Raw genomic sequence first — 27,483 nt, forward strand, 5'->3', positions numbered from 1 at the left:
CTGTAAAGCTCACTGCCAGTGGGCGGTGGGGCTGTCATCGTGTTTACTGTTGAGTGCCACTGTGCACTATGCCAGGGGATCGAGGTTGGGGAGGCTAACCCTTACCTCAAGCAGGGGCAAGCTGAACCGTACACACTCCCAGTTACCATCTAGTACACTACCCAATACTGTGGAGGGGTACAGAAGCCATCAGCATACGGAAGGAGGGTGGCACTTACTCGCAAGGGCTACGTGTAGGTAGAAGCTTCTGAAACAGTGTGGGTGCATGTACCCCACTTTTTCTCATCAGTTGGCTTACAGGTCTTGTCCTCTTCTGAGGTCTTTGTCCCAGGCTGCATAACTCACAGCTTTTCTGGCCAAGGGACTAGAAAATACTCGAGATATCGAGTAGAAGGTATGGAAGAGGAGGAGGGACTTTAGGCTGAGGAGGGGCAAGAACTGAGCAGGTGGAGTGGGAATCTCTAGACTAGCAAGTCCCCTCCCACCTCTGTGTCCCTTGTGTGGTGTGACTTTCCTGGTTTGCACTCAGTTCTCTGTATGCAGTTAGAATCTTCAAATATGTGTCATCCCCAGAACAAGAGCAGACCTTTCTCTCTGTGACAGTATGAAGGGATGGGACATATGTGCTGGAATGTATTTAGGGGTTTGCTTTTAAAGATACGTATTTATTTGGTGTGCGTGTGTACGTACATGTCAGTGGACAACCTGCAGGATTCGGCTCGCTCTCTCGGTGATAACTTGGCAGTAAGCACCTTTGCTACTGGCCTTTTTTGGGGGTGGGAGGAGATTGGATGATGTGCAGGTTGGCCTCGAACTCATTATATAATCAAGAGTAACCTTGAAGTTCTGATCCTCCTGCCTGCTGAGATTACAGATGTGTGCCACCAAGCCTGTCCCTAAATGGAGAGGTTAGTTAGGTGACCTTGGGACAAGTATAGGAGGGTGCCACTTTGAAGACATAGGCAAGAGTGTCGGGCTCTGCTGTCTCCATCCCTGGGGCTTGGTGCCTGTTGATTAGATGACTTGTTCTGTGCCGGCCACAGTCAGAGCGGTCACATCACAGACGTTTGCTCATGTTTTCTTCCCTCAGAGTTTGTTGTCACTTTGCAGTTCAAGAAATTGCAGCTCTGAACCAAAAACTCGCCCAAGGTCCCACAGTAGACAGTTGTCAGAGCCCTGTCAAGTCCTCTTGCGGTCTGGCTTTCTCAACCTTCAGCTGAGCACATAAATTAAAAAAAAAAGCCCTGCTTCCCAAGGGAGCCTGAGTGTAGGTGAGGATTACAGAACCTCGTCTAAGTAGTAGTTCCCGCAAATAAATGTGCCAGTTCTGACTTGTGGTTCAAATGGCTTTAATTAGGATTTTATCACTTGTAGATCACACCAAAGAGGAGACAGCTGTCTTCCTGTCTCAAACTGTGACACCGAGAAGCAGCTGACCAGACCCGGGGTTAAAATAGCTTGTCGTCTCCTAGGAGTCTCAGCACACTTTGTTGCTCCGCAACCTCTGACTTGCCTGGAAATTGATGTGAATTTTGCTTTTTAGACTCCGGGTTCTGAGAGTGTTCTGTCGCATCTGTCATCCCACTGACCACAGGGTTGATTTGGCTGACCTGGCTAGCTACTTGGATGTCCCCTTCCTCCTGGAGCATAGCCTTCCCAACAGAGGCAGCCTAACTGTTCTTTGGTGACGGGTATATAGGTGGCTGTGTGCGGAGGCCCCCCCTCCCCCACCTCCCAGAGCCCTAATCTCCAGACAGGCTCAGAAACTCAGATGCCTGATGTTGGGGCTTGGTTTGAACTCAGTTCCATGTTAGAACAGAGGGAATGGAATGATTATTACCTGCAGTCTGGGCAAGGGTCTTAGCTTGCTTATGTCAGCAGCCGGCCTTTGTGGTGGTCAGACTTGGAGAACATGCTGGGATCACAGAACACTGCACTGTGAACTCCCAGCAGAGCACCTCCATTTGTAGAGTCGGCTCTGGACACAGACTCTTGCCCTTGCTTCATCGCTGTGGAAAACAAGATGACTTTTCACCCCACACACTTCCTCAGGTCATTGCTGTCAATGGCCATACGTAGACAAAGCACTTCGTTACAAGCAACAAAAATCAATGCTGGCTGGTTTTAAATGAAAATCAAGTATTGTGTATTTTGTTTAAAGATTTATTTTGTACTGGCTGTGGTGGCACATGCCTTTAATCCCAGCACTTAGGAGACAGAGGCAGGCAGATCTCTGTGAGTTCAAGACTAGCCTGTTCTACAGTAGTGAGTTCCAGGCTACTAAGGCTGCAAAGTGAGACCTTATCGTTAAGGGGTGGAGTGTCACCATGTAGCTTTGGATAGCCTGGAACTCACTAGTATACCGGGCTGGACTTGAACTTGAAGTCACAGTGGTCTGCCTGCCTTTGCTTCAGTTTTTATTTTTTAGTTACCTACATTCCTATATGGTTGTGGGGGGGTATGTGCATGTGAGTGTAGTTGTCCTCCCAAACCAAAAAAGGCATCAAGTCCCCCAGAGCTGGAATTACAGCCTGTGAGCCATCTGATATGGGTGCTGAGAAACAAATTCAGGTCCTCTGGAAGCAGTGTGTACTCTTAACCTCTGAGCCATCTCTCCAGCTCCTGTAAGGGTTTAAAAAGAGAACTTAAGTCATGCGTCTGTAATCCCAGTACCTTTGGTAGCCCAGGTTAGCCTCCAACTCATACCACTGAGGATGACCTTGGCCTCCTGATCCTCCTGCCTCCACCTTCTAGGTGCTGGGGTTACAGATACTTGGCCACCATTTCCAACTCTTGGAATCCATTTTGTTGTAGCAGAGGGGTGTCCGTGCCTTCCCTTTGCAGAATATCACTCACAGTTCCCAGTATTGTGTGGTATATGGATCAGCAGGGCCAGAGTCACTTTCCTATTGCAAGGTATGCTGGGACAGTGAGTGTGGGACACTTGAGGTTTCTGTAGTATACACTGGGCCCCTCTTTTCCTCCCTGCTCCAAATGACGTGGTAAGGTAGACAGAAATGAGACCTGAGGTCCAGCCGGTTTCTGCACTTCCCTTGATGTGTATTTTGTCTGAAACTGCTGTAGCCCTGGAGGAGACATTACATCACACAAGTGGTTTCTCTCTTCTCATCCTGCCTGCTGTGTCCAGAGCCCACTGTGGTGACCACAGTAGCCCTTAGACAGGTGGCCACTTCCTCCTCTGGTTTAGCTTCTTGAAGAGGGATGTACTCTGACTTAGACTTCTTAGCTAGTCTTGTGCTAGAGTTAGGTCCGGAGAGTAGGCGGGACATTGAACATGCTAGTTCCCAGCTCTTGCCCGGAACCTTCTCATTTGGTGGTGCTGTTTATCACACGTTCTCGTAGCTGCTGGGTCTAGTTCCTCCTGAGCTAGATAATATCTGAGGCCTTTGCAGTGCCACAAGTTGGTGGTTTTCTTTTCATTTGGTCTGAGAATGGGCCGTGGTTGTAACTCTTGCTATTGTACAAGTATTCTTGTATTCTGAAAGTGTGATACAGTCAGGAAACAGCAAGAAACAGGCTGAGCCAGCCTTTATCTGCTGTGATCTGTGAGTTAACAACCAGGTATCTATCCTTAGTTGTTCTGAACCAGGTTGTTGGGATAGGATAATCCCGGATCCCAGTTATGTACAGCATCTAGAGAGCCTGGCATGTCCACAAGTGAAGTGTGAGCAGATGTGGCAGCAGCGCATGGCACTGAGCAGCATCCATCCAGACCCTCGGAGAGGCCTCCCTCTGCTATCCTTGAATGGCTCTTCTAACCCACATTGAGTTTGTTGCTTAAGTGGCTTCAACCAGTGACCTTTGTCCTTTCCTTCCTGGCTCTTGTTAAATGTTCTTAATAAATACCATTGTTTACATTGTTGCCACCTGTCTGTCTTCCTCTTCAGCTGACTTCTGCATCCTGTCCAGCAGGACCTTCCCACTACACCTGTGTCTTTGGAAGTTGCCTTTTTCTCTCTGCCTGGATATAGGATTCAGCCTCATCCTACTGTTCTTTCCTGTGACCCTCGTGATCCTTGCCATGCCCACTTGGGCTCCAGGTGGGTGTGGGCTTCATCCTGTCTGATTCCCACCATCCCAGTCCCCTGTGGTGTTGATGCCATGTGGTGATTATACACTTGCTGTCTCCTCGACTGCCCCGGCTCCAAGGGCAGCAAGTTCACCTTGGTTCCTGCATGCCTTCAGATGACAAGACTCAGGCACATGGGTTTGTTGTTGACTGGACTGAGATTTTTCTTAAAGAAAAGCAGACTTGCCTTTTGGACAAGTGCAGTGCTTATTTAAAAGTCTCAGGCTGAAGTGACTGAAGGGCTGTAGCCAGCCTGAGCATGGCAAACGTGGCACTGGCAGGTCTGACCCTCACCCACCCCCCTTCCCTGCTAAACCGTTGGATTACATTCCTATAGCTAGACACCAAGGTCTAGTCTCTTATTGGCCACTTCCTCCTCCTAAGGCTGACCACCAAGGTCCAGCTCTCAAAGTATTGAAGTCCAGCAATCGAAAGCCTCTTTTTGGCTGCCCTAATTATAATCTGTCCAATCCAAATTAACCAAGTCATCCCAACATAGGGTTTCCCCTTTTGCCTTTATAAACTGCCGTTTGCCTATGGACCACGTCTGTCTCCTCTCTATCCAGAGGCAGTCCTTTGTCCCTCCAGGACAAATATCCTTTCTCTCCCCCTTCTCCCTCATCCTCTGTCTCCTGTCTTTGTCTCTTATTCCTGCCCTTTGTCCCTCTGGGGCAAATAAGTCACCTTTGTGCTGAGAACTTGGTCTTGGTGTGTCCTGTGCAGACTCTGGTCTTTTCAGTGAGGGCAAGCAGGATGAACTTCGGGGGCGGGGGGTGGGGGGGGGTGGAGGGGGGGGGTGGGGGGGTGGGGGGGGATCATGAAGCCAGACAGTGGGATTGCCACAGTCTTACACAGGTGTGGGCTAGTGGAGCTTTGTCAGTGGTCGACGGGGAATAAAACTGGGGGTTTTAGTTTGTGCTAGGCGTTGAAGAAGATGGAAGCATGCTGTGGACGCCAAGAGCCTTAATGTCGTAGCTGTGGTGTTGGCTGGTGGGGTGGGGTGTAACTGCTCATGTGTGAGGTTAGAGGTCAACCTATTTTAAGAATCACTTCTCTCCCTCGTGGGGTCTTAGGCTTGAACTCAGATCATCAGATTGGTATGGCAAGTTCCTTTTACCTCGTGAGCCATCTCGCCCTGTTTTTCTGTTTGTTTTGTTTTGAGACAGAGTCTCTTGTAGGTGAAGATGACCTTCAGTTCTTATGTTTGATTTTCTTGCTTTTTTTAAAAAAAGATTTATTTATTTTTATGCATATAGTATCATGTTAGTGTGTATGGGCGTGCATGCCTGCAGGCCAGAAGAGGGCACCAGATCTCATTATAGATGGTTCTGAGCTATCATGTGGGTGCTGGGAATTGAACTCAGGACCTCTGGAAGAGCAGCCAGTGCTCTTAACCTCTGAGCCATCTCTCCAGCCAAATCTTTAATTCTTGATGTTCCCACTTCTGCCTATTTCTGAGATTATGGGCATGTGCCATTCATATCTGGTTTATGTGGTACTTGGTATCAAACCCAGGGCTTCTTCCTTGCTAGAAGCACTCTGCCAACTGATCTACATCCTGGTTTTGTTGTTTTTGTTGAGTATTATTCAGAAGGGGACTGCCACCTCATGCGTGTGGAGGCGCAGAGGACAACTTGTGCAGGTGTCTTTGCTGTATAAACCCTTTTATGCACCCTGTTTCAACAGTTGATTCTGTCTGGGTCATAGATGCTGTTGAGGTTGTTGCCTCTGTTGCCTGATGAGTGAAAGCTTTTGGCACCTGTCAGGAACTGTCTGGGAGGACCCCGAAATGGTGTAAACAAGCAGGGCTGGCTTGGATATATAGGCGGTACCTGGGCATCCTCTGCAGGGCCGGGAGGTTGCTGGGTCCTTGCTTATTATGTGCATAGGCTCCCAGGATGGTGAGAACTGGAGAGGTGGACCTCCCCTCCCTCCTTGCTCAGCCTCTGAGTCCCAGCCACTAGCTGGGGCTTGTGGTGGAAGGGAAGCCCTTGTGCTCTCCAAGCCTGGCCTAGGAATCAGCTTACGTCACCAGGAGCAGATATTCTGGATGGCTGCACCAGCCCCACCCTGACCAGCTGACTCTTGCTGGTGACCCCGGCTGTCTACCATGAAGTAGGGGAAGAGGTCCCAGGCACCTTCTCTATTGCCACATGAAGCTGTCACACAATCCAGAAGTCTTGCAACTTGCAGCCTCCTCAGGGCTTTGCGATTGGCTTACTAGCACTCAGGCTGAGAGTAGATGAGGAAGTCCTGGCAGTTAGGAGCTCTGTTCTACAGCAGAGGCAGCCTTTCCCCTCCAAGATAAGGGGGAAGTGAGGTCAGGTGAGAAGGTGGGGGAAATGACCTCATTGTTTAGCATCAGTTAGCATCATAGCTGAAAATTTTAGCCCTGTGTAATGGAGGTGTTCATGCTAATTTAGGAGACCAGGCCTGCAATGTGGCTGCTGGGTCTGCTGCTGTGTATAGTCTAGGTTACAAAGGGATGTGGGAATATGCGGGCCTCAGCCAGCCCTCTCTCTGTGGCCCAGCAATGCTAGGGGTGGGGGTGCTGTTGAACTTGTAAAAGGTCCTAAGACACTGACTAGGCTTTTTGGGGTCTGTGCACCAGCTGTGGCCAGGAAGCAGTTTAGGGTTAGTATGGTCAAGATAGCCCCTTGCAGCTGGATTTCTTGATTGCTTTTGTTTTTCGGTAAACTGTTTCGACAGCAGAATTAAAATGGAAAAATGTTACACACAGTTGTGTTGGGCAGCTTCAGCCTATCAAGTCTTTAGCCGTTTGTAAGCATGGTTGCCATTGGTGGCAACCTAGGCTCTGTAGTGTGGGCCTCAGCTGTGCCCTCACGTTTTTATGTCTGTTTCAGTGAGCAGCTGGCCTGCTGGACTGTGCCCAGCAGGGTGAATGATGCCAGAGTTCCAATTTTCTGTTGTGAGAAGCACTGTTTTGAACACCTACTTCTGTGTGAATTTCTAGTTATTTCTGATTTTCAGAATCGGAGTTTCTGATCCAGAAATGGTCTTGTCTTTTGGTAGTTGGCTTATATCTCTCTGGAATGCCATCAAAAGAGCTCTCAACCCAGTGACATGTCATAAGAGTACTTTTGAGTCTAATAGAGAGGCTAGGCATGGGTGGATTTCTGTGAGTTCAAGGCCACCTTGGTCTATATTGAGAGTTCTAGGTCAGTCAGGGATGTCTCTATCTATCTATACATACATACATACATACATACATACATACATACGTACGTACGTACGTACGGGGGGGGGGGGGGGGGGGAGAGACCCAGACTCTAGTAGACTAGCTCTGTGTGCCACGTCAGGGCAGAAATTGGGCCAGAACAAGGAGTAGGCGTTCAGAGGGGAGCAGCCAAGGCTTGAAGGCCACCCTCCCACTGGGGTCCTGTGTGACTCTGGATGAGTTACTTAATTACACTATGCCTCTGATTTGCTCATCCGCGAAAACAGAAAGGAATGCTGACCTTATAAAATGTGGTTATTGGATAATTGGTTAGTTGGTTAATTGGATAGAATTGATTACATTCAGAGCACGGTTTTTTGTTTAGTTTATTCAGAGCTGGGAATTCAACCCAGGGCCTCATTCATGCTAGGCAAGTGCTCTGCCACCAAACTCCTAGCACCATTGATTACATTCAGTAATGTCAGTGTTACTCAATGACATAGGTTGCCGACATACTGTTGTCACTCATAAGTAGGAAAGACGGGACAGAAATAAATGTTTGCATCCAGCTCTTGGTAGAGCTCACCTCCTAATCACTGGGACCTAGTGTGATGCCATCTTTTTTTTATTGAACTACGTAGGTTTTCTCTCTCCTGCTCTCTCCAGAAGTGAGCATGATTGAGTTGGGGTATGGCTTGGTTGGTAGAGTGCCTGCCTAGCTTTCACAAAGCCCTAGGTTCACTCTCCAGTAAGGCTTAAAACCAGGAATGGTGGTACAGGCCTGTAATCCTAGCACTCAGAAAGTAGAGACAGACAAAAGCAGGGGGATCAGAAAGAAGTTCAAGGTCACTCAGCTACATAATGAGCTCTAGACCACCCTGGGACACATGAGACCCTGTCTCAAGGCTAGGCAAGTCAGTCAGTAAAGTGTTTGCCATGCAAGCATGGGGAACAAAGTTTTATCCCCCATCCATGGAAAAGTCAGCATGGTTGAAAAAAAAAATTGCAAGGCCGGGCAGTGGTGGCACACACCTTTAACCCCAGCACTTGGGAGGCAGAAACAAGCGGATCTCTGTGAATTCAAGACCAACCTGGTCTACAGAACAAGTTCTAGGATAGCCAGGGTTACACAGAAAAACCCTGTCTCAACCCCTGCCCTCCCCCCAAAAAAAAGCCAGTGTGGTAGCACACCCTTGAATTCTGACATCAAAGAAGCAGAAGCAGGAGGCCCCTGGGGCTCACTGGTCAGTAGTCTAGCTTAGTTGATGAGTTCCAGGTCAACAGAAAACAGACAGTATTCCTGAGGAAAGCATCCAAGGCTGTCTTCTGGCCTTCACACACACTGCACACACATACGTGCATGTAAACATACACATAAAGATAATTTTTTTAGAAACAGGAAAGGTTAGTTTTGCATGAGAGTAGGAGAGTTTTGGGGTGGGAGCATAGAGTAGATGAAATGAAGGAGCAGATGTGTATGGTAGAAAGACCTAATGCGTAGACAGACACTTAGAAGCAGTCCCTTGCTGCGCTCTGCTCAGTGGGGTCGGTGGGAGGCCTGACAGACTGAGTAGTTGGGCATCTCCAATCCTCAGCTCTCCATTGAGACTAGTGCAGGGGCAGTGCTGGGAGGCTGAGACAAAGGGATGCAAGAAAAGCTCCATCAGTGCTGGCCCCATCCTTCCCCAGTGGTTCGTTCACTTAGTATTGGTTCAGCTGTTGTTTTATGCTAACCCCTGCTATGTGTAACACACACACACACACACACACACACACACACACACACACACACACACGCACGCACGCACGCACACACGCGCGCACACACACACACACACACACACACACACACACACACACACGCGCACGCATGCGCACACACACACGCATGCGCGCATCCCAAAACAAACAAAAGAGTGTATTGTTTAAGCCATGACAAGTGTAAATGAGTTTCCATTTCTAGGACCAGGGTGCTAAATACTTAAGTCTGTTGTGGTTCCAGTAATTCGGCTGGCTGTCAGCTTTCTTGGGTTTTCATGAGTTGGGGTGTTGGTCAGGTGGGAATGAGAGAACAGCTGATTCCCTAGGAAGAATGCCAGAGTCAGATATGAGCCTGGCCCACCACTGTTGGACAGCAGGATTTGAACTTTGCCCAGATGCCAATAAATATAGTAAACATTCCCATAGGCATCAGGGAGCAGAAGGGTTGCACTGGACATTGGACTCAGGTTCTCTTACTTAAGTATCAGGTATTCCTGCTGAAGTGCCACCAGGGCACTTGTCCCAAAGAGGTCCTGCAGTTTGCTTATAGCCCCCCCACGGGTGAGGATTGATGACAGGACTTGCCTGCCCCCTGCCCAGTCTGTGGTCTAGACTTCCTGTATATCTCAGGGCTTCCTATAGGAGAACCCAGGTGGACGTTTGGAGCCTCTCCGAGTGCCAGGCTGCCCAGATGAACCGGTCTAGTCTAGCTCTCCTCCGTAAAGGGAAGGGGGACTGTGGGTTTGCCATGTCCTCTGCCTAACCTTCCAGTTTGTTACTTCCTGCTGCTGCTGCTGCTGCTGCTGCTGCTGGTGAGAGTGAAGCCCTGGGCACTGGGAGGGACCTGTGCTCACTCGGCTGTACCAGCTGTTCCCTGGTCTGCCCTTCCTCTGCCCCCTTCCACTCATCCTTTAGCAGGCAAGCCAAGTGAGGTATACTTTGGAGACCCTCCAGCCATCTAGAGAGCCACCACCCCCTTGCCATGCTGTTGATACCACCCCTTCCCCTCCTGGGGCCACATTCCCCAACCCCACCCCTGCCCTCCGAGAATCCAAAGAGTTCTGGATTTTTCTCCGGAAAGCTGTACCTTCTAAAGCCTGACCTGTGTGCGTGTGTGGTCGTTGGCCCTGGAGTCCAGTCAGGGACCCCAGTTAAGAGTCCCCATCGCACTGAATCTCCGTGCATGCTTGTCCTTTTTCTCCTTGGCTCCCAGCCTGCAGTGCAGTTCCTAGCACCCGGGATCTGGTCAGTGTTTGTGGAGGAGTTACCTGCCACCTCCCTGCCCTTGTGGCAGGATGTCCAGTTGCACTTCTGGCAAGAACCAGAGCTGACTTGGCCTGAGGCCAGCTCCCTGGGTTCCTCCAACACACATCGAATACCAGTGATCCCAGGCCCAAGGCCATGTGATTGCTAGCAGGAGCTGCATTGGCCCTGCATGCTGCTGCCTTGGTGTCCGTGGACTGTGGGAAGAGTCCTGCCTTTCCTCTACGACCAGGGGCTCTTTTTTACTGCTGAGGACGTTTGAGCAAGCATGGGCCCTCCGCTGTTGCACACATCAGGTCCAGTCTGCCTGAAAGCTGCCCCACCCTTTCTCGGTCCCCTCAGCACTACCACCTCCTTTGTCCACGGCACCTTCGTTTTCCCAGTGAGTCATTAGCAGTCTCAGCCGCACTGCCTCCTCCGGTCTCTCCTCAGCCTGTCCTACCTGACTCCCGACCTAGTTCCAGCTCTTATCCTGGGCCTTATCTTGGCTTCCTCGCTGCTCTCCCAGCTGCCAGCCAGGCACTTTGTTCTTTCTCTTTTCACAAGCCTCTGGAGACTAGCTGTACCCACAGGGTAGCTGTGGCTCCTGCTGTGACCCATCTCTGGCCTGCTGATCCCTAGCATGCCATGCCACACTCTCTGAGCTCTGAATGAGGGGCCAGAGGATCCATGTCTATGCCTGGTGCCCATGTGGAGGCCAGAAGAGGGTGCCTGATCCCCTAGAAGTGGAGTTATGGATAGTTTTGAGTCACCGGGTGGGTGCTGGGAATTGAAGCCAGGCCCGATAGAAGAGCAGCCAGTGCGCTGGGAATTGAAGCCAGGCCTGATAGAAGAGCAGCCAGTGCACTGGGAATTGAAGCCAGGCCCGATAGAAGAGCAGCCAGTGCGCTGGGAATTGAAGCCAGGCCCGATAGAAGAGCAGCCAGTGCTCTCAACTGCTGAGCCATCTCCCTGACCCCTCCAAGGTACCATCTAACATGTCTTTTCATGGCCTGGATGAAGTAGGTATAATGTCCTCTCTGCTCAGAGGTTTGCTGAGAGCATCACAGAAGACCCATGGGAATGAAAGCCCACTGCGAGCTCTGTCGATGCAAGCAGTCAGGGTCTGTAGCCCTGTGCTCTTTCCACAGTCCTCTCCTCCCTGCCCTTCGGGAGCTGCGTCAGTCACCCACCCAAGCTGCAGGTTTTTTTCTTTCTCCCTCATCATTTCCTTCTTGTAATAGTGATGACGTGTCACCATGATTGTCCTTGTTTTCATAGATGAGGAAACCAAGGCCAGACCCTCCCAAGGCTGCACAGTCAGTGTGAAACAGCCTGATTTTCCACTCGTTGTAAGCTAGAGCACATGTGCTCTACCAGGGGCAGGTGTCAGCCCTGTGGGTACAAACTGGTAAGACAAGTGTCTTCCCAAGAACTCACAGGCTGGTGTCAGAGTTGACCCTCAGACAGAGCTCCTAGCAGCAGTTTGCATTTGGGGGCCCCGGAAGAGGAGCACTACAGCTCAGTGGAATCAGTCTGCCTCGAAAGGTCAGAACCTCTGTTGTGATCACCCCTGTTCTCTCCCACCAGTCTCTGGGCAATAAAGAGCATACAGTTTCTGGTCCCAAGCATGGTGGTGTTTAGTCCAGGGCTTATCATTCCATCTTCAGGGTGAGTCAGACTCCAGTGGCTGCCCTACCCCACTAAATACCCTTAAAACACAGCTCCAAGGGCCACCACACCCAACAGGAAGTCCCTCCACCCCATTATGAGGTGGCCCTGGCTCTGGGGACAGGCAACAGGGTGCTGTTGTGGGACCTACCAGGTTTGTCCAGCATTGTCAGCCTCTTCCTGCCCCTGCCTTGGGCACTGCGTGACATCTGCCACTCTGTTTCCTTCCTCTGACCCGAGTTGGAGCAGCAGAGGCTTGAGCCCCTCTTAGGGCCTGTAGTGTTCAGTGTGTTCGTTTTCATGGGGAGGGGAAGGGGTTGAGGCCTTGTTTGCTAACGTCTTTAAGTTTTTATTTATTTACTTATTTATTGTGGGGTGGGTTGGGGGTTGGAGTGTGCCTGCCACCACATGTATGTAGAGGTCAGAGGACAACTTGCAGGACTTTGTTCTCTCCTTCCACCAAGGATCAAACTCAGGACATCAGGCTTGACCAGAAGTACCTTTACCCACTAAGCCATGTTGCTAGCCCAAGGCCTTGTCTTTTTGACTGATACACAGAGGGTTGGTTCCCATGGAATCTATTGGGCTGATGAGGCATGTGTGCCTGTACATTGAGAAATGGTCCGCACTGTGAGCTCTTGCTGGTCTCCAGCTGCTTTGGAAATGGGGTAAGGGTGATGAGACACTCCATCAGTAGCTGGCATCCCTCCCTCCTAGCCTTACCTCTCTGCCCTAACTCCCTTTTGGAAGTAAGAGCCTCGGGCTTCGAAGAGCTGAGTTCTTGGGACATCTCAGGATGACCTTGTTCTTGACCACTCAGCTCAGCTCCTTCATCTTTGGTGCACTTGGCCCTGAACACAGGCCCAAGCTCTCACTTTAACCTTAACCACCCTTTACACTCAGAGCCACAAGTAGCAGCCGGTCGGGGCAAGTCCAGGCTGGGAGTGGAGCTCTCTTCTGACTCTGGTGGCTTCTTTCCACAAGTGCCATCACATCACATGGGCAGCACTAGAGGAAGATCCTGTCACCCCCTCCTGACTTCCTTGGGTCCCAGCAGTGACACAGCCTACTGGCCGTGACGGTTTTGGCCAAGCAGTTACCACTTCCAGGAATGCTCTCGTTAACTGCTTGGTACCCTGCCCCACGAGACATCTCGAATGGAGTTGAAGGGTTACCTCCCTCTCTGAGAGCACCTTGCCAGTTCCCCCATGTACAAAACCCTCAGCAAAGCCTTCCTCACCAGGTCTGTCTTTGAGTACATTGAGGCTCCTCAAAGGTGTAACCCCTTTTTCCTTTATCCACGAGCCCAAGACAAACCCAGCACACACAGAGGACTGGGGGTACAGAGATGGACTCTGTCTTAAATTTGGGGGAAGGAACAGCAAGGACAAAGGTAGTCTCTCCTCTCTTTTCCTCTCTCCTGTGTGTCTGGTTGAGGATTGAACTTGGGGTAGTGGCTCTGCATTCAGACAGCAGTGTGGATGGAGCGGGAGTGCTCAGCTAATGAAGGCTCTTTCCAAGAGGAGATAACGAGCAAACCCACTGTTAAACACAAGCTTGAAGAGTCAGGTAGAGGCCGACCCAAGCTCAATAAAGCTCTTGCTGTCTGATGTAGAGAAAAGTCAGAGCAGGGTGGTGAAAGCCTGTAATCCCAACACTCGGGATTACACTCGAGCTAAATGTCCACACCCGCTCCCCGAGACAGAGACCGACAGCGTAGTTACCGACATGTTTGACCCTGACTGCCACAGGTCTTACAGATGCTAAAGGGGGATTATAAGCTACTTTGTGCCAGGAAATTCAGTAATCTAGATGAACTGTATGGTTGGTTTTGTTTGTTTTTGACTTGAGGAGAAGTAGCAGCTGAGGAGAGGGGTCACTCAGTAAATCACTTGCACAGGCACGAAGACCTGAGTTCGGTCCCCAGCACCTTTGTGAAAAGCCAGACCTGGGCCAGCAACATGGCTCCATGGTAAAGTCCGTTGCCACCAAGCCTGATGACCTTAAAAATTCAATTCCTGGGACCCATATGGTACAAGGAGAGAAGAGATTCCCAAAAGGTTTCTTCCACGTATGCGTGCACCCAATTAATAAATGTAATTAGTACTGATAAATGAAACTAAAAAGCCAGGCATGCTCTGTGTGCCTATAATCTCGGTGCTGAGGAAGCAAAGGCAGTTGGCTACTTGGGCTCGCTGGCTAGCTAGCCTGGCATAGTTGGCAGCAAGTCCCAGGCTGCTGAGAGACGTGTTCCAATAAAACAAGATTGACGAGGCAGCCAGAATGACTCAGTGGTTAAGAGCAAGAGTGGTTAACTTGCTGTTCTTCTAGAGGATCCGGGTTTGATTCCTAGCAGCCACGTGGTGGCTCACAACCATCTGCAACTCCATTTCCTGGGGATCTGAAGTCCTCTTCTGACTTCTGCCTACATGGTGTGCCTGCATACCCTGGGCCACCCAAATCTACACACTAAATAAATAAATACTAAAACAAAAACCCAAGGTGGATGACCGTGAGCAGTGATACCCAGGGTTGACCGCTGGGTATCACATTGTTCCACATGTGCACACAAATTCATGTGCACTCACACACACACACACACAAATACACACACACACACACAAATTTTTAGAATTGAACATCCTGACAGTCTAATCCAAAACTATACTAACTTGACACATGGTAAGGAATGATGGTAGGAAAATATTAAAATGCTTTTTTTTTTTTGTAATTAAGTTTTCCTAAGAGCAGAAACATTTAATAAAAACATTCTGGTTCATAACCTAGGGTAGTCTTGAACCCAGGGCTGGGTGTTTCCAACACCATTAGCACTTGTGATGATGGCATGAACAGGGCAAAGTGTACCCTCTGTGTGCTCAGAACCAAGGCCACAGTGAAGTCCCTCCACACAGTACAGGTGAACACTGCCAGAGACACCATGAATTCATAGTGCATTTAATTTTGAATTACTTCTTAGTTATTGTGTATTTGCTAAATTTTTCGTGGTCCCCACATTTGGTTATGTGACCCCATTAAGAAACTGGATTTGCTGGGAGGTGGTGGCACTCGTGAGGCAGAGGCAGGCGGATCTCTCTGAATTCAAGGCTAGCCTGGTCTACAGAGTGAGTTCCAGGACAGGCTCCAAAGCTACACAGAGAAACCCTGTCTTGAAAAAAACAAAACAAAACAAAACAAGAAACTGGATTCTAGAGGAGAGGGTTGTTTGGCTAGTGAGATGAAGGAGAATGGCTGGGGACTTAGTTGTCAGAACCTGAGAAGGAGCAAGAATGGAGAATAGAAGGCTTGAAGAGATAGCTCAGTAGTTCAGAACACTTGCTGCTCTTCCAGAAGATCAGGGTTCAATTCCCAGTACCAACATGGCTGCTTACAACTGTCTGAAACTCCAGTTCTAGGGGATCCAGTGCCCTCTTCTGGCTTCTGTAGGCATCAGGCACATATGCATGCAGGCAAACACACACATGGAATGGGACTGGGCTAGAAAGATGTCTCAGCAGTTAAGAGCACTTGTTCTTGCAGAGACCCTGGTTCGATTCCTAGTACCCACATGGCTGCTCACAACCATCCATAACTCCAGTTCCAGGGGGATGTGACTCCCTCCCTCTTCTGACCTCCATGAGCACTAGGCATGCATATGTTGCACAGACATACATGCAAGCAAAACCTCATAAAATAAATCTCAAGGGGGAAAAAAAAACAGAATGGAAAATGGGGCTTGGGAAGGAGAAGAAAGGCAGAGAAACTTGGGAAGAGTGTGGGGCCCAGGGTTAGGACACTGAGCTTGATTTAGGGGTCTCGTCATAGTATCTCTGAGTGGGAGACCCTAGGCCTCCTGTCTTGCTGGGTGTCTACTGGTGCCTTGGCCTGGACTTGGCTGGCTGTGGCTGGATCTGTACATGTGGCCATGCCTGAACTGTGTGGGGAGACAGGAAAGGTGGCTGAGGTCAGAGTCCTTTTTAGAAACTCAGTACTGCTCTTGATAGGCTGCTTCTCATCTTGGCAAGAGCTCTGGGCCAGGTTCTGTGATCTTGGGCATCTCCTCTCAGTTTTCCTTTCTCTGATAGCCATTTCTGAATTCTCTGTGTGCCCCCCACCCTGGGAACTCCTGTGACGCCTCTAGTTCCGAGCTCATCCGAGTCTCGGCCGGGGTGGGGCAATTCTTGGCTCCTGGCAGAGTAGGGCAGCAATGCCTGTGACCTAAGCCAGGACTGGCCCCGAAGCAATCATTCTCCTCAGGAATGCTTGCTGTCCCACCTAAGAGTCACTCTTTAACGGGAGGTCAGAGTCCACCTCATCCCCCCCCCCGTTCATTTGTTCACCCATCCTGTGACCACGTGTGTCTGTGAGTTTAGCCTGTGTCTGTGAGTTTAGCCACGTGTGTCTGTGAGTTTAGCCACGTGTGTCTGTGAGTTTAGCCTGTGCTCTCTGCTCTACTCAGCATCCCAGACAGGGGTCTTAGCTGGTTGTCTGTGGACCACTGCTGCACCTGCTCACCAGATGGCTAGGAGGTTTTAAAAGGTCCCTTGGATACGTGGCTGTTTTCTCACTTGTTAATGAGTAACTCGGCCCTTGCCAAGGCACTTGAGTTTTGTGGGGCTCTTGGAGGTGGCGGCGGCAGCCTGTCTCTGGCCGAGTTTAACCTTGCTCTTGGTTAGGAAGGAGTGTGGTGTGGGCAAAGCACTCCTCTCAGAGGTGGAGCCTTCCTACACAGATGGCGCCCTCTTCTGTCAGTTACACGAACCCTTCCAGAAAGAAGTGGGTGGGAGGGGCTGGGCTCTCTGCTCCACTGCCTCCATCCCAGGGAGCCCTTCACCAGCCCCTTCCCTGGAGGCAAGCATTTCTGGGATTTGCTGTTGGTAGGGAGCTCTTTATTAGAATATCTGCATACTCTTAGTCCCAGCACTCAGGTGACTGAGGCAGGTGGATCTTGATGAGTTTGAGGCCAGCCTGCTCTACTTAGCGAGCTCCAGGCCAGCCAGGGCTCCATAGTGAGACCTTGTCACAAAAACAAAAAAGAAAGAAAGAATATCTACACCTCTGGTAGCTTTGTGGGCAAGCCTTTAGTCAGGGAGGGAGCCCATGTCAGCTCATCTTGAGGCCCCGTCCTACCCTGTGAGCCACTCAGAATGCTAATTTGTTCTCAAGCCTGAACCTCTCTGTTCTTTAGACCACACACTGTCTTTGCTCAAGTTATAACCTGGGAATGCCTTTGCCATCCTGTCTCTCTGTCCTAGGAAACCAGATCCCCACCCCCCGCCCCCCAGTAATCATGTTGTTTGTCTCATTTTGTTCCTACTGCCTCATCCCCATGAGACCGAGCTGCTTGGGGTGAGGACAGAAGGTGTCTTGATGTGTTCTATTATGGAAGGCTTTCAATGAGCCAGACCACATAGGTCATATGGCCAAGGAATGGCAGGTCTGTCATTGCCCTGGATCTCCAGGGTGAGCACTGGTAGACAGTAGTAACACGAAGCAGATGTCACCCCAGAGGGAGGCAGCTGTCAGTGGTGTACAGGACTTTCTAGGAGAGGAATTGCAGGCAGCTACTTAAAATCTAATGTCAGCTCCAGCATATTCTCAGCCGTCCCAACAGGTTAAAGTAGAAGCTTCCAGGTTTTTCTCAGAACACCACTCCAGCAGAGTTCATTGCCAGTAACAAAGTGAGTTTGACATCTTCTCGAGGGCTAGCCTTGGCATTCCGGGCTTCATCCTGGGCCTTGGGTCAAGCCCTGGACCTGTGGCATGGCTCCATACATTTGATTCTGTCCGTGTGTACATGCGCCTATGGTCAGTTTGTCCACAGGGCAGCTAGTCCAACCACAGTGATGCTGGGAGGTGGGAATCTGGGGTACTTCCTTCTGCAGCAGGCAGGAGTGGCCCTGGTGGTGCCCTTAAATTGTGGTTCTCCGGGTACCCGGAGATAAACGTCTTTCATAAACAGGGGCCTGGCAGATTTAAGGGCTGGTAAGATGGTTCAGTGGGTCAAGGTGCTTGCCACCAAGCCTGGCAACATGAGTTCAGTCCCTGGAGCCTACATGGTAGAGGGAGAAAACCAATTCCTGAAAATTATCCTAACCTCTTCAGACTCCTGGAAGTTGTCCTCTGACCTCCATGTGCTCTGTGGCATATATGTGCATCACACACACACACACACACACACACACACACACACACACACACACACACAATGTAAGAAATTTTTTAAGAACCAAATTTAGAAGAGGAATTTCCCATAGACCTGTTAAATGAGTTCTCTTTGCCTCCATCTTCTTTTTTTTTTTTTTTTTTTTTTTTTTTTTTGGTTTTTCGAGACAGGGTTTCTCTGTGTAGCTTTGCGCCTTTCCTGGAACTCACTTGGTAGCCCAGGCTGGCCTCGAACTCACAGAGATCCGCCTGGCTCTGCCTCCCGAGTGCTGGGATTAAAGGCGTGCGCCACCACCGCCCGGCGCCTCCATCTTATTTAGTACATCACAGACCCAGGCAGTGAGTCTTGTCCAAGCCTGGTCCAAGTTAGGTTACTTCTGCAAGGATCTAAATGGGTCTTTCTGAAGAGGTCTATGGGCTGGAAAGAATACCAAGAGCCTGAGTTCTTACCCTGTCCTAGTTGTTGGTGACCATCTTCCCCCATCTCCCTCCAGCCCAACACATGGCTCCATCCATCTCCATGAAGGTGGCTGGTGACCATCCAACCCTGACCAGCTCCATCCTTGCCATCTAAGACCTTCCAGCTCTTCCTGCTTGTCGTCAAGGACAACCTTGTGCCTGGGACTGGGCTGGGATCATGGAGGGCTTTTTTATTGCTGTTTTTTAATTTCGTTTTATTCTGAGGCAAGGTCTCTCTGTAGTCCTGGTTGTCTTGGGACTCACTATGTAGACTAGTCTGGCCTTGATCTCACAGAGTTCTGCCTGCTTCTGCCTTCCGAGTGCTGGGAGGGTTGTGGAGTTTTAAGTTCTGCCTGGGGAGGGAGCAGAGAAGAGCGAGGCTCCTGTATCTCCTCCTCAGTTACCTGGCCCTGATTGTCCTCTCCTCACCAGCTCCCAGGTGACCTGAACCACAGTAGGAGTGTTCACCTGAGCAGTGGTTTTCTCTCTTTCCTTACAGGACAGGGAAGATGGGGAGCCACAGACCAAGCAGCTCAGAGAAGAGGAAGAAGAAGATGGGAAGCACAGGTAGGGCTTGTATGGGTTCTGGCCATGCCACACTGCCCTGTGCTCCCCGCCCGCATTTTCCCAGGCTGCGTTCAGGGCTGGCCATTGCTCATGTGGTTGCCTTGTTCAGATCTGAAAAGATCAACCCTATCACTAGTTAAGATTTTTATGTCCCTCTATAAGATTTCCTCGCTTACTGTCTAGTTCAGCAGTTCTCAACCTTCCTAATGCTGTGACCCTTTAATACAGTTCCTCATGTTGTGGTGACCCCAACCACAACGTTATTTTTGTTGCTACTTTACAACTGTAATTTTGCTACTGTTATGAATCATAACGTAAATACCTGTGTTTGCCGATGGTCTTAGGTGACTCCTATGAAAGGGTCGTTCGACCCCCAGGTTAAGAAATGCTGGTTATGGCCGGGCGGTGGTGGCGCACGCCTTTAATCCCAGCACTCGGGAGGCAGAGCCAGGCGGATCTCTGTGAGTTCGAGGCCAGCCTGGGCTACCAAGTGAGTTCCAGGAAAGGCGCAAAGCTACACAGAGAAACCCTGTCTCGAAAAACCAAGAAAAAAAAAAGAAAGAAATGCTGGTTAGCTCTTAGTTTGTGTTACATTCTAACCGTATATTACATCTTCTAGTCTTGTTATGTACCTTTCATGTGTTCTACTTCTTTACCTGTGTGTAAAGCTCTGTCTGAGCCACGTGGTCTGATCATCTACTCACACCTACTTCTCAGCCTGGATTCATCCTGTTTGTTTCTTTCTTGACACAGGGACTCCTGTATTCCAGGCTGGCCTCAACTATGTAGCTGGAGCAGGTCTTGAACTCCTAATCCAGTCTGCTTCCACTTCCAGGTGCAGGATTACAGGTGTGCACCCCCATTCCCAGGCTGGAATCACTCTTGGACACCCAGTTTACACGTGGGGCCTGGAGGCCACTTCTTCCTTCTCTCTGCTTACACTCCCTTAGAGTTGGAGCATTTATTTTACTTGGTGAAATAATGTTGTCTGGTTGAGGTGGTTTAAGTTGATGTGAGGGCCTTGGCCAGCCTTCTCATGGTGGCAGGCATGAGGTCTTCCCTCATAACTTGGAAGTGCCCTCCACAGAGTTCTCCATGTTGCTTTGTTTCGAAAAGATGCTGGGAATTCTGCAGGAACCCACGTGTAGAGCAGCGAAGAGCTGCTGTGCGGCTAGTCTTATGGACAGACAGTGTAACGTCCCAGAAGTCATGCTGACCCTGTCCTGCCCAGTGCTCGGCTGGGATGTGGCTGCGGTTAGACTTGGCGTCTTTATAAACAGATGTCTTTGATTTCCTCTGCCCTGGGTAGTTTCCTTCATGCACAGGTACTGCTGCTTGGAGGGTAGGCATTGATGTAGAAGGTAGGACGGCCCTGTGGGGAGGCAGAGCTCCCCAGAAGAAGCTGGGCTGTCATACTGGAGAAGGCCTTCCTTTCTCAGCCTTGTTAGGGTGAAGGAATGTCTCAAAGAACAGGCTCTCATCTCTGTCTCGCTTCTTCTCTAGCATCAGTCAGGAAGCCCTTTTATTTTGTCCTGTTGGCAGTCCTTCAAGGTCCTTGCCATGGCAACAGCTCTCTATTGGGAGAGGCCTTGTGGTGGTAGAGTCGGCTCCGTACTGAACTATGTGATTTTGGGAGCCCCTAGCACCTCGGGGTCTCTTTGCCAAGTGTTCCCAGACTTGTATGATTTGGGGGTAGGTACCTACATGGTCTCCTTCGTTCTTAGTCGTGGGTTCTCAGTTGCTAGCTGGAGCCTTGAGTCTCTTTTCTGGGCTGTCTCTGGTACACTAGATGGTCTGTTTTCATCGACCCCCTTGCTGAGAAAGAAGGGTCACTGCTGAGTGGTGGCGGGTCAGTTAGCAAGAGACTCAGCTAGAACTGGCGCTGCAGCAAAGACCGGGCAAGTTCAGGACTGAGAATCAAATTTAGAAATGATCCCGTGTGTTAGCCAGTCTACTAACTTCACAGTGTATCTGTGTGTGCTGTGGGGGCTGCCACTGTAGACACCTGGGAGGCAGTGGAAGGTGGTGGCATTCTCTAAAGGGACACAGGCTGCTTACAAGAGGAAGTGTGGTAAGCTGCTAGGTACCCTGGGAAAACAGTGTGAACACTAGGGAGAGATGGCTGCGGATTAACACTGGTGAGAGGCGAGAAAACTGGATCCAAGGTGGCCTTACTGTCTGAAATGTGTGGTTTTATTTGTAAACAAAGACCCAATGGAGGAGCAAACCTGTCTCACAGCACAGCAAAATGTGGCTTTTCTTGACTGAAGAAGGGTGAGCACGTAAGTTATGACCCGCTTCCTAACTGAGAAAGAAGAGAGGGAACCGTAGTTCCAGGCTCCCGGCTCCTGTCAGTAAAGGTCCACTCTATGAGGTCACGCCAAGGCCCTGCTCACTCGCTAGGGTTGAAGAGGTTGTGTGTGATAAAGCACTGGATGCCTGTGATTCCGTTCTGCTTTTCTCTCCTCCGTGGAAGCCATGAGTATCACGCAGCTTGTCTGGCTTGGGAATGGGGAGCAGTGAGCACGGAACTGCACTTGTTCTGCGGTTCCCAGAGAAAAGCAGCCTCTTTTGACTCAGGCTTTAGAGCACAGGGCTTGACCCGGGAAGGCAAGCCTTGAGTCTTAGCCAGATTAACAGAGGCCAGACCCTTGGACTGGACCCTAGGCTACAGTGTTCAGGGCCTGAGCTCTCCAGGAAGGACAGGATGCACCAAAGGGCAGGTACTCGAGGCAGAAAGGACTCCTCCAGATGCCTGTGGATTCCAGCAGGCCCAGATAGCCACAGTCCCCTTGGGAAGAAAACGTGACCCTCAGCTTCACTGGAGGGCTGGCCTCTGAGGCTGGTCACCAGTGAGCACGTTGACTTCTTGGGCCTCTTGGAGATGAGAACAGGCTGCTTCTAGAGGGCAAGGACCGGGACAGCAGCCCTGAGTGTCCTGCGGAAACAGTGCCTGCTTAGGCTGTCTTTAGCTGAGGAACAGGACAAAGCTTTGTGGAAAGTGTGCCTTGAGTTAGGCATGGATATCAGAGGGCAGAATTTGGGTAGTTGGGCCCAGAGTCCTGAACCTGCAGTGTGAAAGGGCGGGTGATATGACCCCTGGCTAGGAAGACATGGGTAGCTCTTCAATTCCTAGGGCCTCTACTCATGTGCCCTAACCCCAATTTCACACAGTGTTCATGGGGGTCCACCCTGGGAATGATACTGAGGGACTTACAGAATCTGTGCCTGGCGCCTCCTGACCCAGACTCTCATGGTGAGGAAAAGGCAGTCTTCTCTTTCTCCCTCCCTTCTTCACTTCTCTGTTGCCCTAACCTGGGGCTCCTCCTCAGCCATTCCATCACATCCTGCCACCCAGCTCTGAACTCTAACCACTGGATGACCCAGGGACCTGCTGTCAGTGCACACCTGTGTGCTGGCAGACAGTGAGATCCACCTGCCCCAGTACCCCTGGGTCACTTGGCACTGCCTGCAGAGGTCTGGTTGCCTTGACACTGCACAGACGCCATTTTAATTGATTTGTATAACTAGATCGTCATACACTTAAAAAAAAAAGTTTCAGCAATAGGCCCTGAAAGAGTAGGACCCAAGCAGATAGACTGGACTTGGAGTTTGAAAGTCACATCCAGGGCCTGTAGATTATTAGTGACCCAAGGATGAGTCACATTGCCTCATTGAGCTTTGGTGTCTTCAGCAAACAATCGGGAACGAAGGAAAACTTGCTTTGCCTGATGGGGAACTAACAGTGTAGCTGCTTGTTCAGCCAGTGTGGGGCTCTGAGGAGCAGGAAGACACTTGGAGGCCCTCCCTCCCAACAGGGTTACCTACAGACCCGCCTAAGTGACTCTTCGAGAACACATGTGCTAACATTACAGCTAGGACAGTAGCGGGGGAAACAGCGGGGGCGCGTGGGAGGAGAAATGAGCTCGTGTGACCAAGAGGGGAAGGAGTAGAAGCCAGTACGAGCCTCACTCACCTGGTAGATTAGGTAGTCCAGGAACTAAGCCGCGTGGCCTCGTTTCACAGGTTCAGCTGTCCAACCAGAAACATTGCAAGGCCAGGGGTATGTAGCTGAGGAGAACTGGGGCAGGCCCCCTAGGGCCCCTGTCTTCACTTCCCCAGCCAGCTGGTTCTCATGGCTTCCCCAGGGTGGATTCCTAGCTCAGGTTGCTGCCCAGTTGCCCCACAACACTTTTTCCAGAATTGCTTTGGCTGTTCTAGTCCTTTCTTTCCTTATAAACTTAACAGTCAAGCTGGATGTTGGTGGCTCACACCTGGCATCCCAGCACTTGCAAGGCTGAGGCAGGAGGATTGTTGAGTTTGAGACCATCCTGAGCTATAGTATGAGACTATCTCCAAACTCTTTTCTACCCCTGACCTTTTTAACAACCAGCTTGTTAATGTCTAGTAAAGAAAAAACAAAAACAAAAAAAAAAAAACTTGCTAGCATTTTTATTAGAATTTGCTTGAATCTGTGGATCAGAAATTCTTTTTATTTCTTCTTTCTAGGATAAATCTTGTCCCATCCCCCTACAAACAAACCCCTAGCAGGAAGGAGTAAGCCCCAAGGTCATCGGGCTCAGACAGGTTGGTGGAGGAGGGGGGACACCCTGAAGCCCAGAGGTCACTGTGCTTTCTCTCCTGTCCCAGCTAGCTTCCTTGTGGCTAATCCTGATGGGACATCAGGGCTTCATCCTGGAGGCAGTCCTCCCCTGGACTCCTACTTACTACAGAGGTTTTCCTGAAAAAAGGGGTGCTCTTGTCAGCTACCTTTGCTTCCTGACGGCAAGCCCTCCCTGCTAGGTGCCTGGAGGCTCCACCTTGTAGAGGGTCTATTGCAGTGGTTCTTAACCTGTGGGTCATGAAGATTCCTATGGGTCAAAGACCCGTTCACAGGGTCGCATATCCAATATTTCATTGCAGTTCATAGGAGTAGCAAAATTATAGTCATGAAGTAGCAATGAAAATAATGTTATGGTTGGGGTCAGCACACATGAGGAAATGTATTAAAGGGTCCCAGCATTAGGGAGGTTGAGAACCACTGCTCTATAAAGTAGGGTGAAGGGGATATACAGCATACTGTATCTGACACAGGAGTGTACCGTGCTAAATGCCTAAACAAGTGAGTCCCAAACAGCATCCCTATAGCTTTGGAGCTTGGTCTTTGTTGGGTGTGGTGCTAGGGCTCAAGTCCATGACTCCGCTCACTCTACCATTGAACTGTATTCCCCACCCCTGGATCCGGGTCCCTAGATCCAACAGACCGCAGTGGTTTTCCCCTTGGAGTGAGTGTCCCATGTTATGGAGGACACTAGGCCGATGGTCGGCCTTCTCTGGGGATGGAAAAGCTGTTCCGGCTCCATGTGTTTGACTCTCTTGAAGACAGTGGTCCTACCCTGCTGAGACCCAGCCTCAGGCCAGGTGCCTTTAGTCTGGCAAATGCTTCTGCAGATTGGTCCCAGGGTCCCTGCAAGGTGTGTCTTGGTGACCACAAGGGCTACTCCCACCTTCGGGCTGCAGGTGTCCCTGTGACCGGGCAATGGAATGGCTCAGGCTCCCTTCTCTCCCCATAGCTACAGTCTGGAAACATAACAAGCAGCATCCCGTTTCCTGCCTCTTCATTCTCAGGAGCGGGCTGGGAATTGGGAAGAACAAATTAAGAAAGCCTGGTTCAAGACCAGTGGTGAAGCTGACTCACCTTGTGACCTGCAGTGGGCATGTCTCTACTGTGTGGAAGAGTGTGGGAGCTTCACTGGGGCCTTCCCTTTCTGTTTGAGAGAGAGAAAAAAGTATCTTACGTGTCATGATGGTGGGTGCTTTGAGAGTCCCTTTCTGAAATCTTCTGGCCTCTCTGGGCTGGGTGTGGTGGATAGGTGGGGTAACCGCAGTCAGGCAGGTGAAGTCACTTGGCTAAAATCTCCCCGCTGAAAGGCAGCAGGGCTGACTCTGGGCCCCTCCCTGCATCCTATCTGATGCGTAGGGTGGGACCAGTGAGCTCATGCAGCCTTCTGTGTCACCAGTGAGAAAATGAAGCTGTCCCTGCCCTCTGCCTAGTCCCCATGCTGGACATGCTCCTGCCCCACCCTCTTGACCCTCAGTGCTGCTCCACACAGGCAGGAATCCTGGCCTCTGTCCCACGTCCTCTTGGCTCAGGTCAGGGTGGGCTGAAGGATGCAGCGGCCCTATGAAGAATCAACCAGCCATTTGCAGGCCATGCAGCCTGCTGGGTTGAACACCACTTTCTCCCTCAGTGTTCTGTGGAGTTATGGTTGGGCCCCAGGGTGAGGAGCACTGGACTTTGCAGGCTTTTCCATGTATTCCTGTTGCCTGAATTCTCTCTGGGGAGTCCTGATCAAACCAGATAGGTCACCAGAGGCAACAGAGTAACTATTCCATCTAAGTCCAGCTTGGTGAACCAGCCAGTTTGTTTGACTTACTTATAGAAGAATGTGGGTAAGATTGCTTACAGGAGCCTGGGTGACCCCAAACAATTGCGTCACTGACTAGGCCCACCCCAGCATGGTGGCTTCCCGTAGCAGCACAGATGAAGTTTCCCATCCACCTTCTGTGTACTATAGCACTCTCAGGACCGTGTGCTGCCTGGAATCTCAGATGAGAGAATATTGACCCTCCTCACCCCTCATTTTATGAGGTGCCGTCAACAGGTGCCATTTTTTTTTTTTTTTTTTTTTTTTTGGTTTTTCGAGACAGGGTTTCTCTGTGTAGCTTTGCGCCTTTCCTGGGACTCACTTGGTAGCCCAGGCTGGCCTCGAACTCACAGAGATCCGCCTGGCTCTGCCTCCCAAGTGCTGGGATTAAAGGCGTGCGCCACCACCGCCCGGCCTAACAGGTGCCATCTTAAGGTGGCCTCTTTGGGGGTAATCACAACTGCTCTGATTAAGTTAGTAATGGCTGTTATGGGGGGACAGCATGTCCACCATAGCTCTGACCGTCTGGGCTTCAAGTAGCCATTGTGCCAGCTCTCATCTGTGAACCCTTGGGGTGCAGCTCAGCTGTTGTAAACCTTTTTTCTCCTCTTTTTTTTTTTTTTTGTCTTGCCCCCCGCCCCCAAGACAGGGTTTCTCTGTGTAACCCTGGAACTTGCTCTGTAGACCAGGCTGGTCTCAAACTCAGAGATCCACCTTCCTCTGCCTCCTGAGTACTGATAATAGAGGCATGTACTACCTCATCCAGCCTTATTTCTCCTCTTAAATTTAAGTACGTGTACAACGCACACACACACACATTAGTTTTGTTTTGGGTTTTTGAGACACTCTTACTTCATAGCCCTGATTAGTCCTTGCTGTGTGATTACAGTGATCTCAGACTCCAGAGAGTCCTCTGTGTGAGCTTACAGGTGTGTGCCACCATGTCTGGATTTAAATTGAAATTGCTGTTCAAGTATACATGCAGGTTTTTTTTCAGTTGTAGAAGATTTAGAAAATACAGATTAATGGGCAACTTAGCAAGTCTCTCAATAGAAAAGGGCTGAGGATGTGGCTTAGTGAGCATTTACATAGCCAAGCCATGGGTTTGAGCCCAGCACTGGAAACAAAGAGAAGGAAAGGACAGATTGACACATTTGTGCAAATCCTGTTGTTTTATAAATGTTTTTATGTAGCATGTTTTGACTATTGATAGATAGAAATAAATTTCCTATGACTCCTTAATACTTCTAAGTACTGATTTATTTGTTAGCCCTTGATTTTGACATATCTGCTATTTCAGAGAGAGGGACTGTGAATGTATACATGTGCGTGTCTGGGGACTGAGCTTGCACTATCTTATTAGGTAAGCAGACTCACTGAACATCTATGTTCAACCTGTTTTTCTTTTCTTTTTTTTAAAGATTTGTTTTTACTTTATGTGTATGAGGATTTGGCCTACTTGTATGTATATATAAGCACCACATGCATGTAGTGCCAATAAGCCAGAGGAGGGCATCAGATTAACCTAGAACTGGAGTTGCAACAGTTGTGAGCCGCCCTGTGGGTGCTGGGAACCCACCCTGGGTCCTCTGCACAAGCAGCAAGTGTTCTTAACCACTGACCCATCTCTTGTGTCCTCTTTCTAACTCGTTAAATACCCGTTAGCTGTGGGTTCTCAGTGGGATGGGTAGAGAATTCAACTGGTCAGTGAAAGAATGAGGATGGGGTTCTCTGTGCTCACTGGGCAGAGTCCGCCTGAACCAGTGACTGGCCTGGAACAGCTGCTGGCTGATAACCTATCCCTGGGTACGGTGGATGCACCTGTAATCTTTGCACTCAGGAGGCTAAGGCAGGGTGGGAGATTTCAAAGCCTCTAACTTGGGAAGACACCCCCGCACACACACAAATCTGGAAGACAGCTATAA

General features: G+C 50.1%; 1 protein-coding gene across 1 annotated transcript in view; it reads left to right on the forward strand.

Moving 5' to 3' along the window:
* Positions 1-27,483, forward strand: part of Ccdc12 (coiled-coil domain containing 12) — a 58,432-nt gene that overhangs the window by 17,790 nt on the left and 13,159 nt on the right. The window contains exon 2 of the mRNA XM_052722136.1: positions 19,063-19,130. Coding sequence (XP_052578096.1) covers positions 19,063-19,130 — 68 coding nt within the window. The remainder of the gene's footprint in view (positions 1-19,062; positions 19,131-27,483) is intronic.

This window comes from Peromyscus californicus, unplaced genomic scaffold (genome assembly GCF_007827085.1).
Source record: "Peromyscus californicus insignis strain IS unplaced genomic scaffold, ASM782708v3 Scaffold_11__1_contigs__length_118956290, whole genome shotgun sequence".
Lineage (NCBI taxonomy): Eukaryota > Metazoa > Chordata > Mammalia > Rodentia > Cricetidae > Peromyscus > Peromyscus californicus.